Genomic DNA, 13,176 nt, shown 5'->3' with positions numbered 1-13,176 from the left:
GGGATCTTTTTATACTTCTTAAAAAGAAAATTCCCTAAGGATAAGAGTAAAGCCCGAAAAGCTAATTTTAATATTGTAAATTCAGAAACTAAAATGGGACTGACTCTTGGCAGTTTCAACTGAAACTAGCCAATCCCCTTATTCTGAGCTTTGCAAATAGGATCGTGTTATATGCACATGCACGCGCACACACACACACACACACACACTCACACACTTCAGTTATTTTGGCTTGAACATGTCCACAATAGTATTTTGATAGGCTAAGGGTATGTTCAACATGAGAAGCATGCTGACATACTCAAACCAGAAAAGTATCCCTAGGAACATCCTCTGGCCACAAAAACAAAATTATTTTTTCAATGAAAAGATGGTTGCTTGGTGTTTTTGGACAGAGAATATTACCATTGTACCATGTCTATTTCTTAAATTATTATTGTCAAACTATGTTCTAAGAAGGCCCCAATTGATAAAATATCTGTCTCTGACCAGACCACCCTGCTGCATAGAACCAGCTCTTGTTTGACAAAAGAGAAAGGAGTGATTTTAGCAATTTAGAGAAACTATCTAATAAGCCCTTCTAAAACCAGGTCGGATAATCGATAAGTCTTTATTTAATATAATAGTGACCTTCATGCCATACCCAAGTATCTGAAAATAAAGACATTTTTGCCACCAACGCACCTTACCACTGCCCCAGTTTGTTTATTATTAGACAACCAGAGATGTCCAAGTGGCATTGCTGGGGTCTGATCTTAATTCGGAAACAAAGGTAAGGCTCCTTCCCTGATTACTTGCTCAGCCCTATCTTCCTATCCTATTCAAGAGCAGGTCTTGTGTGCTAGTACACAAGAAAAATCATCTCGTCCATTCAGAAATGGAAATATATACATAAGAGAGAAAAGGGAAAAATATGGAAAAGCAAAGAGTGGGTAAAAAAAATCATCATTTCCTAAACAAAAACCCTTTAAGAGGCCATTGTTATACAGGTAGTAACTTCCTTCCAAGGTAGCTGAAAGGGGTAAAGTGTTACTCTTGGTCATCAATGGGTAAAATCTACCTCTAAAGTTTCTAAATTCAACTCTAAAATATTGAATTAAAAGGGAACCTTCCAAGATACTGTCTCTACCACTGAGAATTGGGAGAAGTGAAAGCAATTGTCTGTGATATTTGAGGTGTCCCGTGCTCTTGAGTCCTGGCTGCTGAGAGTGCCCTCCTAGCCCCAAGCCACATTGGTTTTGTAAATGCCTCGTGGCACCTGCGGGATGGATGAGGCTTTGTGCACATGCACTGGTAAGGCAGGTCTTGGGGAACCGTGCACGGGCAGGTACCAGATTTCTGATCTCTAGTTTGCGTTGATCTTACATTTAGACACAGATTCAGAAGAACAGACACTCCCTTTTCCAGTGCCTTCGGAAAGATTGCCGCTCCGTAGAATGAGTCCTTTCTCCTCCACCCTTAATCTACAACCCAGCTTTCCCGGGAGATCCTACTTTGATTTCCGACCCTCACCCCACCAGCTGAGCTTGCATTCCTCTTTGCAGTCTCTCAATGCACCGGGTGAGCTGAGCTCGTCTGACCTTTCCCCTTGATCTCTCTGTGCCTTGATGGCATCTTCCGAATACCTGTTTTGTTCTTGCCATTCATGTGCATGGAGAGGGCAATGAGCTAGTCTCTATGTCTGTGGCCTGCTTCCGGTCTGAGGAGCATTTGGATGCTGGAGCTTTGTGGCGTTCTTGTTTGTGTGGTGTAAGGCCCAACCATCGAGCTGTGGTCAATGTACAATGGCATTGGACAGTGACGAGCGAAATGGTTCTTTTTGCACAAGCTGGTACCGCCACGGATAACCCGCTCCGTCATCACATGCAGTGGCATCGCACGGCATAGGCTGGCTGAGTGGAGGCTGTGGCCTTCGTTTGGAGATTTGCAACCCTGCTGTATCCAGGAAACCAGCTGTGTCTGGGAGACTGGATCAGTGCATCCAGCTCATAGTGGTCTGATTAAACATAGACTCAAGAGATCTTTATTGGAAAAATAAAGTAAAAACACACCAACAACAGAATGCATCCTACAAAACGGGCAAACCAGAGAGCAGAAAGTGAAAGTATTTTCTGCAAAAGCCCGTGCTCACTGGTAGGACGGTCTGGCTCATGGCTGATTTTTTTTCCCTAGCGAAGGGGAGGGATCATCACTAGCCAAATTAGAAACCCTTAACTGGCCTAAGGCCCAAAGATCCAAGTCATGGAAAAGGCTGGCTTCCCCCAAGTTTCCTACAGCCAAGCAGGTTGTGACAGGGCTTCAGGCTGATTTCAGGGAAGCTAGACATGCGTTACTGTGCAATCAACTCTGTCTAGCAAATAGAACCCGAAAACATCTAAGATGCAGACCTATTTGATCTCTTCAGGACTATATTGTAATCGTGGATACACGTGGTGCACATTTCACATTTCCAAAGGTTTCTTTTGTTTTTTATTTTCTTCTTTTTGCTCATCCCACATCCCGGAATGAAGAAGGCCACAGCATGACAGTGCAAAAAGGATGCAGGGACTTCAAGCTCCCTTTAAAACGACCTTTTTCTTTGTGCTTGTATGTTTCTTATTGTTTTTCTGTGCACTACTGGCTTTCAAGACATGCTTTGTTATGGAACTCTTTTCACCTGTGTCCAATGTACTGAAATATTGTTGTAGTCTTTGTAACACGTACTGTCTCGAGAATAAAATGAAATGTGGATTTGGGGAGATGTGATGGCTGTATTTCACAGCATTGTGCTCATTGTATCGTTGAATCTTAAATGTATGGTGGTATGTTTTAAATAGTGTAAAAAGATTTCAGAGAACTTGTTTTGAAAAAGACTTGCACAAGGCATGATTCATTTAAAATTTTCAAAAGCCCTATTTGGATTCTACAGATTTATTTCCAAAGTGGGATAGGCGATTCAGCTTTAATCAAACCCCTGTGGTCAGTACTCACTATGCTCTAACCCATGAATAGGAATTTAAGTGATAAATGGTGGAAATTAAACATAAAAATCAGCCATGAGTCGGGAGAAGATGATTCTTGATTCTTTTGTCTGTGAACTCATCCCGTAGTAAAATAAAGTAACCAAAAGTAAGGTCATAACCTTTCAATTTTGTGTTTTAACTTAATCATTAGTCCTTTTTTTTATGGTAAGTTGCTATCTTAATTCTAAAATTATTTGAATTCAGTGTATCATCATTTGATTGTTTTAGAAATTACTTTATAAGGGTCTTACTGACTTAAAAAAAATTAAATGATCCTTTCTAGGGGATACCCTAGTGCTCCTCAAAAATGCATTTTCCAGTTCAGTCCCCAACATGACTTGAAACTATAGTTTATACACCTTTAAACATTTTAAAACTAGACTGCTTCCTCCCCCCAACCCAGTTTCTCATGGAGTAGCTAGAGGGTATCCAAATCTTCTAAGATTTGGAGGGGGTGAAAAAGTTCCACAGGTGATTCTAATATGTCTCTGAGACCATAGTACCTCCACCAGGGCCCCCTCCCCTCCCTTCGGTAAGAAGAACTAATATAACAAAATGATCTGAGAAGGGGATGAAGTAATTTGTTTTACTACATTTAATTCATGTCATTATTAACAATTATCAGATGCTTTTATTAACATACATGTTACATTCCATGTTCATTTATACATATATGTGTCATTTAACTTGGGCCCAAGTCACGACAAAGGCCTTCCTGCATCACCAGAGTTAGAAGTGCACGGACAAGTAATATAGAACAGAGTTTTATCAAGATCTGTTGGTTTCTCCATTTCAATTGGGTGAATTTTTCTCATTTTTATTTTGTATTTTATTTTGTTTAGCTTCCCTCCCACCCCACATTTTTCTCATTTTAAACAGCAAGCCTTCTTAAAATGGAAATTTTAGTGGGAAAGGTTGAGCGTGGGGAGATGATAAAAATTTAAGCTGTATAGTTTAGCATCAGTTGGAGGAGGATTTGTTAAATGGAAAAAAGAAAGATGTACTTTTCGTTTTGAAAGAGCAAGAGAAACAGTTTTTATCCAGAAAACTAAACAAATATAAAAAGGGCTTTGGTTTTTCATGAATCAGGCCTCTGGTGATTCTTTTCAGCTGGTGCTTTTTCGTTGTATACAAATAATTTTTATCAACCTGGTTGCTGTTTCATAGCTTTGATGTGTAGTATCTCTTTATAGGATGCAATTTTGAGACACAATCTGCACCTTACTCTCAATTAGGCAAGTACACCTACTGTGATTGTCATCTTTTACTTTTGTGGTTGGCATGCTCAATCTCCTTCAGCAAATAAATGGCGGCAGCTTATTTTATGTCAATAAAATTGTCTAATTGTCATTAAAATCCTATTATAAGTTTCTCAAATACTTGGAAAATGTACTTCTAAATTTTATACCTAGAAGAAGGTTACATTTCCCCCCATTTTTCTTAAACACCAATGCACTCTTTATGAGCGCTCACGTGGGTAAAGGTACCAGTCAGACCAACTGTTGTAATGTTTGCAGTGTCCTACACTGAGTCCTTTTTTGGTATTAGCCTATCAAAAGAGACCTATTTTCTTATCAATGTCAATTTTGCTTCCTATTTCTCTCTCCCATGCCTTTCACTTGGAATGACAACAGTTGACATTAAAAAGCTGTTGGCAGGTATGGAATAACCTTATTCTGTTACAAATAGCAAAGACCAAAGTGCATGTGAGGTGGCTCACAGGTTCAGTAAATCAGCAATGACATCTCTCCAGAGTGTGTTATTGGTAGGCAGCATTTAGAACTCGAGTCATAATGATGTGTTCAAAGATGTCATTCTGTGTTCACCCGATGTCCAAAATACCTGCTGCTCCAGCAAAATAGTTTACACGTTAGGGTCAGGAGTAACATGCAAACTGTTATTTTTAAGGTACAAAGAAAGCAACCTGTCTTAAGTCCGAGTCACAGTCACTCATGAACATCAGCTCATGTTGCCGACAGCTTCGCAGCCTTTAAGCTTCCAATACCGCTTAAGGAAGTTTTCAAAATGACTAGACTTCAGCACTTCTGCCGAAGGGATATTTGCTGGTTTCACTCAGTGTGTTTTATCCCTCCTCCATCTAGGACTGTAGATCCTAGCCTCCCCGCCTCAGGGTTACACAGGCATCTTAGCGCACCCTCTCCCTTTATGTCTCTGGTGTACTGTTGTCCCAGTCACCGGGTGAAGGGACTTGCACCTTCCAAAATCGATGCCACCTCACTCCCGGATCACCTGGTTGGGAGTGCAGTCTGAGTCAGGTAACCCCTGCTGAATCGGTCTTGTGTCCTCCGTCTGCTTCTGGGTGCAGACAGTGCCACCTCCCAGGACATGCCCCCGGTCTGCTCACTCAGGGCCCCCTCTGGCCCCGGAAGCCTCCTTCCTGCATGGCAGCATGAAAACGGGACACGACACTCCTCACCCGCGCAGGAGCGTGTTGCGGCATAGAGCTCGCTGGGTCTGCCTTAGTAACCGCACTCCCTTCTCTTGTTCCCAGTGGCCTGGTTTGCTTTCGACCCCGGCTCAGCACACTCTGACATCATCTTCTCCAATGACAACCTGACTGTGACCTGCAGCAGCTACGATGACCGGGTGGTGCTGGGGAAGACCGGCTTCTCCAAGGGCGTCCACTACTGGGAGCTAACTGTAGACCGCTATGACAACCACCCTGACCCTGCCTTCGGCGTGGCTCGCATCGACGTGATGAAGGATGTGATGTTAGGAAAGGACGACAAAGCTTGGGCAATGTATGTGGACAATAACCGGAGCTGGTTCATGCACAACAACTCGCACACCAACAGGTACCCAGCGGCCCCCAAACCGAGCCTTCTTCATGTTGGCTTCTGGTCAAAAACGAGAGCCCAGGCTCAAAGTCCTGTTAAAGAGATGACATTAAGGGAGCCAGGCAGGTGGTCTTCAGTGGGTAGCACGGGAATTCTACCACTCTCCATCTCAGTGTTTGTTTATTTTATGTGTGTGTGTGTGTATATATATATATATATACACATATACATATACATGTATATATACATATACATACATACATATATACATATATATGTGTGTATATATATACACATATATATGTATGTATGTATGTGTGTGTGTGTATATATATATATATGCATGTATATATATATATATACATGCATATATATATATATATATATATATGATGTTTTGCATAATGCCAGAGACATGAGCACTTTCCTAGGCCCTTCACTGTTCTATTCCACCATGGCTGGAAACTAAGGATTCCAATGCATATCCATTTCAGGAAAACATCCCAGGATTCTAAAATCCCGAGCTACAACTTCCCAGGAAAGTCATTGAGTTTTTCTGAACCTTCATCTCCAAATCCACCAAATTAGGATAATAATATTTTTTCATGTGGGAGTGTTCTCAAGATTAAATGAGATAGATATGGGGAAATGTGTCACATCAGAGGCATCTGAAAACAGAAGCCATTGTTCTTCTTGGTATGATTATTATTACTACCACTGCCCAGAATAGAAGCCATTCATTAAACTAAATCTTATGGATGTCAGTTTGGGTAACTTGAGAACCTTTAACACCTACTCCTTTGGGTAGGACTGTCTTATTATCGTATAAATTTGATTTGTTTGCTGGGGAAAGAGAACATAGAAATCTCCTTAGGTTTGCCTCTAACAGCAAATCATAAGCAATTATAATTTAATCTATGCTACACATTTTCCCCCTACACTTCCTTTATCATTTGGTTTGTGTAAGTAGAGAGGTGTCTTTCATGGATCCTCATCCACCTTATTCTCAAAGATTTCCCTGAGATACGCTCTCACTGGTGTTTCAAGGAAAAAAATATAGAGTTCTATTCAGTCAGATCAAAAGGAAAGTGAGTCTGGCAGTGGTAGGCTGGTGGGCTCCACGGTCTCACCTTTTTCTGGATACATCATCTCTGCTCCTTCTCCAGCCAGTAGGATTCTTAGGACCTCCACTTCCTACTCCCTTAGACATTTTCTATACATCTCCACTCAGGTGTGCGTTGTCCACTATCGCTGAAAGTGAACATACATGCCCTTGCACCTGATATCAAATCCTTCTAGATGTAGATGAGCGGTCACCTTTGGTGATTTACACGTGGGGGAGCCTTCAGTCACTAGATTCCTGATGCCATTCCCCGAGGTAGCACACTTACTTTTCCCTTCTAGCTTCTTTATTTTGGAGTAAAGGAGTAAAGAATAATACAAGTGTCACACTATGCAAAAAAAAAAAAAAAAAACACGTTCTTGAAGCTGAACACGTCTGCTTGCGTGCAGACTGCACGTCGCCTGTGCTGTCATTGTTGAAGCTGTGATTAACAAGATGCAACGTACAAGCCTGTCTTTTAACCGCTATGTACAGTCTGTATTCTGCATGCCGGGGGGGAGGAACAACACTTACCAATTTGTATGCTCTGCTGAGATCAGGGTGAAGTTCAATGTTGCTAGACCTCAAAGAGTTGGGAAGTGGCCAGTAAGACAAATCTGGTCATCCGTGTTAATGACTTTTGAGAAACCACCAACTGAAGCATAAGACATACTTTGTTTTAAAATGACATTTCAGTGCAGGTTCTTGAAAACCACTCCATCTTCTACAACGTAATTGTTTCACTTTGCAGGGGAGAATCCTCTTCGATGTTGTCATTTTATGGACAGCCTTCTCAATTCAAACTCAACAGGCCAAAAATTAACATCTTTCCGGAATGATTTTTTCTATTTAATGAGTAGCATAAGGCCCCAAATCCAATTTTTCATGCATATGCTTTAGATTTAGCTTAAGTGACTCTTTATTTTGACTTTCAAATTAAGTCATTTTGGAGTTGATGTTCAAGCCACACCATTTGTGCAAAGTACACAGCACAGCTGTAGGTAGAGCTCTGATAGCCCAAAGCCTACTTTGTTTTTTCTTGCACTTTACTGATTTGTTTTCTGCTGCTGTGGTTCAGTGGTAGAGACCTTCTGAGAAAGAGTTCACCCTCAGCAACAGCAGAGCAGTGTGGTTGACTCTATATTCTCAACGGGGGCGCTATCTCCCCCCAAGGGAGTGAAAATTAGTGTGGGGGTTGGGGGCAAGCAAAACATGTTACTCTTTTCATTCACAAAGCACAGATATATACACAACACAGAAACATACGCAGCATATCTGTGATATGAAAATTTTATGTGAGGCAGGGTGATTAAGGAAAAAAGATATTTGAAGGTGGGGAACGATATTCTTAAACAGGTCGAGAAACACTGGTTAGTCAAAAGGGTTTGTACATTTGGCACAAAAAGGAGAGCTTCTAGAATGATGACACGTGATGTTTTCTTTTCTCACAGAACTGAGGGAGGAATCACCAAGGGGGCCACCATCGGGGTGCTCCTCGACTTAAATCGGAAAACCTTGACATTTTTTATCAACGACGAACAGCAGGGGCCCATAGCCTTCGAGAACTTGGAAGGCCTGTTCTTCCCGGCCGTCAGCCTGAACAGGAACGTGCAGGTAAGCACCGCGCCCCCGGGTGTCACCTCGGCTTCTGCTCGCTCTGCTTCAAAGCCTGCCCGCGGGCAGTACATTGATCCCCGAGACAGGGAAGCCAACCGTGTAAGGCCCAGACCAAGACACGGAGGAAAGGAGAGGGGAAAGGGATCAACGGTGACAACTGAGATGATTCCAGATCAGCATCAGCCCCTTCGTTAAGCCTGGACGCAGTCTAATGAGCAGCGAATTGGAACTCTGTTCATGGTTTGCTATTGATCGTCCCCGAGGCCTAGATTCATCCCTAGTAGGAACGAAACCCCTGAACCAGCTGGAATGAAAACAGATGGAATGACTTATGCAGAGCGCCAGAAGCACCCCAGAAGTGAAGGTGTGAGACTGAAGTTTTAGCACCATTATCAGAAATCCTGAACATCTTCTCTGCACTCTTACTCGGTTCTATTAGATGCCACAGGGATAGAAAACAATCCCTGCCTGTGGGCCACTTACTTAGGATTTACTGCAAATGGCAAAACTACAGGTTCTTCTCATGCATTCACTCAACAAACACCTACTGGGTGCCTTTAATACGTAAGGCACCATTATTATAATTACTGTAAGTATTGTTGTTTATCAGTGAAAACAAAACATGCAAAATTGTGCCCTCATAGAGTTACAGGAGATAGAAGAAATAATAAGCAAATTACTACGTTAATTATATAATGTGTTAGAAGGCAATAAGTGCAAGGGAGACAAGGCCAAGGGCAGGGCGAGGGGGTGGAGAGTGCTGGGGTTGGACCGGCGGGCAGCTGCAGTCTGAGGGTAGGTCTTATTGCTGTGGCAGGTGAGCTGAGCCTTGGAGGGGGGTGGGGAGCGAGCCGTGTGGAGGTTTCCTGGCAGAGGGAGCAACCAGGACAAAGTTTCTAAGGTATGAGGGGCCTCACAGGGGCAAGGTGGGACCAAGGGGCCACGGCTGGGGCAAAGATCAGAGAGCTGTGGGGTGCCCTGAGGGGCTGCCCCTGCCCTTCTCACCTGGAGCTCTCATTATCAGCTGTGCACCTCATTCAGCAGACGGCTGCCTTAAGGTACATAGGCCTTGGGAATCAAAACACTGCAGGTGATTTTTGCTCTGTTCAGAACTGCAATCTCGGGAACTATTAAAAAAAAAAATTGTCGTTTATCAGTGTGTGCAGTAAAAGTGATTACAACCCAGTGACCTCTGCCCTTCTCTCTTCCTGCGACTAGACCGGGTTTTCTGGGAGGCTGAAATCTAATCTCTCAGAGGTCAGCCTCTACCTTGGAAGGAAGAAAACCATAAATTGCCCTAGAAGTGAGTCTTAGAAAAACCTCCTTCGAAGTTTTCCACATTTTCAGCTGTTTCCCCTTCCCAGGAGTATGGCACTCAATGCTCTTCAGCGGTTTCCGGGATGTTCTGAGTATCTGGAGAAAGACTCTTGGGCTGGGGGAGACAGGGACGAGAAGGGGAGGGATGACAGCCCCGCATGGAACAGTTCCAGCCACATCCGTGCAGCTTCCCACTGAAGTGCAAGGCTGCACGGAACCAGGGAAACCGTATAAGTGCCCATGTTTCTTCTTACCTGGCAATCACCTGTTCGTTCCCCATACAAAAGGCTTACCCTCCTGGGAGTGACTAGTGGACAAGTGGTAAGGGAAGGGTTGTCTGCTCACCTGTTCTCTATCCATGGACTTGGCAGTGTCACTGCGTCCTCGCCAACAGGCTTTGCTACCTGCAGATCAATGCCTGTGTCTTCGGTCATAAGGAACACGGTCTTCCCAGGATCCTTAAAAGAGGCAGATGGATGAGAACCATATTATCAAGTGTCTCCAGGATTTGGGAGCCCACCATGGTGGCCAGGCTCCTCGCACAGGCAGAATTCTACTAGAATTCTCTTTAACGTCTACTAGAATAGACGTTAAAGGAAGCCAACAGGGCCCCTGTTGAATTAGGAACACATGCCCTGTGCCCTGGGGAGGGGCATGCCGGGAGGGTTCCCGCGGTGCCTCCAGGACTCACAGTCTCGTCCCCCAGGTCACGCTTCACACCGGGCTCCCAGTCCCCGACTTCTACTCCAGCAGAGCATCAATAGCCTAAGGACGACGGGCCGGGCCGTCCTCACCTCTGCCTGAGAGAGCGACAGCAAGAGCTCAGCCAGCATGCAGAGGGAGCACTCCGGAAGCAGAGGGGGAGGAGGAGAGAAAAGCTGGACCCCCGTGTCTTCACACCCCACAGCTCCACCCCTTCTTTTCCAACCCCCCTCCTGCTCTGATGCCTGCCGTCACTTCCGCGTCCAGCAACAAAGGACCTAGACAGCCCACCGTGTCACTTAGTTTCCACTCCCAGATTTTGCTTTCATTTAACTTAAGTTTCTTTTAATGTAGGTGAGTTCTATTTTGTTTCTTTTCTGATCATGTTATTGGTGACTAACTGAACTGGTACCACCGAGAGAATATTCTCCTGATGACCTTTTTCTTAAGCTTTCTGACAAAGAGGTTGTAAAGAGAGCCGGGGAAGAATGAGTTGAATTTGGAGCTTGCAGTTTACCTCCTACAAGGTTCTTGCCCTGTTATCTCTCATGCAGAGTTAGCCCTGCATAGCTAGTCTTTGAGAGATGGGCAGAACGAATGCAGCATTGAGAAGTTATACTATCCATCGAAGCACAAAAATATTAGCCATAGGGCTACACAGAGGTTCACAGCACGTAGGATGATTAGGATAGGCCAGAAACCCTGGTCATCTAGTCAAACTAGAAAGTCTCTAGACATAGGCAGACCAGGAGATTTATGATTTGGTTCATTTATTTAATACAAGTTTTTAATTGAGAACCTACTATGGACCAGGCACTGTTCTAGACACTGGAGACACAGTGGTGAATACACAGGTGTGGTTACTGCCCTTCTGGGGCTTATATTCTCATAGGAAAGCAAACTGAAAATAAAACAATTACAAAATTGTTATAAGTACTAGAAAGGGAATAAACAAGGGACAAAGAGGCTCATTGGCAAGATCTCTCAGATCTCCAAGAGCGATGCTAAAAATCTACACATTCTGGCCATAGCGGCAGAAACATACCAACTCGATGCCTTTTCAACAACGCTATTTTAATTATGGTACCTGCTGCCATTCATCACAGAGCCCTTCTTTGACAGAAACGACGTCAGCATTCTTATTTGTTAATGCTGCAATGACACTAAGCCTTAAAAATAAATGTGAAACAAAAGCAACCAGAGAGAGACCCCATTTTCAGTAATGGGGGATCTGAAGTTGCAGTCCACGGCACCCCCATTCTCAGGATAAACACGCTTGTCTCCATGTGTACCTGTGCCTGTCACAAATGACCAATCCGTCCACTCTGCTGCCATGCACAACCCAGCTCTCTGGAGTAGTTCAATGTGTGGAAGAAAAATGCGATTGTGCGTCATGGCTGTGACTGAGAACAGAACAATAATTCTCATTACTTCTCTAGAGAGATAGACTCGCACAGGTTACCTTTCAGATTCTTTAGTTTGCCGTGAAGTTTTAGAAAACGGAGAACAGGGAAAGAGGTCCTGATCAGTTGCCTAAGCATTTGCCAGTGAGCCAAGAAATTCACCATGAAAAAACAAGAATAACAAATAGAAGAGGTAAGGTGGGAAGGCTAACAAACTAAAGTTTTGGCAAAAAATAATATATGTAAATAGCTGATTATTTCCTTTCGTGCTTTATTTAGGTCATTTCTATCAGTTACAGTGTTTTTCTAGTTAAGCGTACCTAATTTATTGAATGGGTGCTATCCTGTTTACGTCCATCTTGGTTTCTTGGCTACAGAAAAACTCTGTTGCAGGGCAACACTAGTTTGATATTTGATTTACTCTCCAATGAGACTCGAAGGCTGGGCCACTGTAGACTCATAATTACTCTTGTTCTTTATTAAATTCATCTTGCTAATTAGATTTCTAGTGACTTGTAACACGTAGTTTACACAGAATGGCCATTGTAGATGCATACAGCTACTGTACTAGAAAAAAATGGATATTTCTGGTGTGCCAATAAAAGATTTTTATGAGGGAAGATCATATGTCTCTTCAGAATGTCGTGGTTTTTACCTAGTTGGGATGACAATTCACCTTTGTTGGAACGATATTTCTCCAGCCAAGTGTAATTAGAAAGTCCCCCGAGCTCTTGAAAATATTTGCTCTTCATCTGATTTCCTTGGGAGCCCTGGCACTGTCTCCTGGTGATACCCACCTCCTGAATCTTAATTTGGTGTGAAACATTTAGAACTTAGATGCTGTTTGGGTCTGACTCCAAATATCGGGGACTTACTTTTTAACAAGCCTGCTCCTGAGAAAGGCCATAAACGTGTATTGCAAAATACAGTGTCACTGACTTTTTCAAACCTGGTGCCTCCAACATTGCTTTGACTGGCTGAACCATACAGTTGTTTTTAAATAATCACAACAGTATTATTGTCATTACCCTTTTAAAATGAACTGTTTTTTCTGAGGTGGTCGGTGGTGGGGGTGGGGGGTGGTGCCCGGTGGCGTAGTCGGTTAAACGTCTGACTTTGGCTCATGTCATGATCTCACCGTGTGTGAATTCGAGCCCCGCGTCGGGCTCTGTGCTGACAGCTCTGAGCTTGGGGCCTGCTTTGGAATCTGTGTCTCCCTCTCTCTCTACCCCTCC

General features: G+C 43.4%; 1 protein-coding gene across 2 annotated transcripts in view; it reads left to right on the top strand.

The window, feature by feature from the left end:
• The window catches only part of TRIM9 (tripartite motif containing 9), a 111,038-nt gene extending 98,486 nt beyond the window's left edge, over positions 1–12,552 (top strand). Inside the window, exons 8-10 of one of the 2 annotated variants that reach the window (XM_042989689.1) lie at positions 5,515–5,818; positions 8,354–8,516; positions 10,543–12,552. In XM_042989689.1, coding sequence (XP_042845623.1) covers positions 5,515–5,818; positions 8,354–8,516; positions 10,543–10,605 — 530 coding nt within the window. In that variant the 3' untranslated portion in view covers positions 10,606–12,552. Of the gene's footprint in view, positions 1–5,514; positions 5,819–8,353 lie in introns of both variants that reach the window. The other variant, XM_015544504.2, reaches the window with a different exon arrangement.
• Positions 12,553–13,176: the final 624 nt, after the last annotated feature.

The sequence above is a fragment of the Panthera tigris genome, chromosome B3 (genome assembly GCF_018350195.1).
Source record: "Panthera tigris isolate Pti1 chromosome B3, P.tigris_Pti1_mat1.1, whole genome shotgun sequence".
NCBI lineage: Eukaryota > Metazoa > Chordata > Mammalia > Carnivora > Felidae > Panthera > Panthera tigris.
This window is presented reverse-complemented; position numbering and strand designations above follow the sequence as displayed.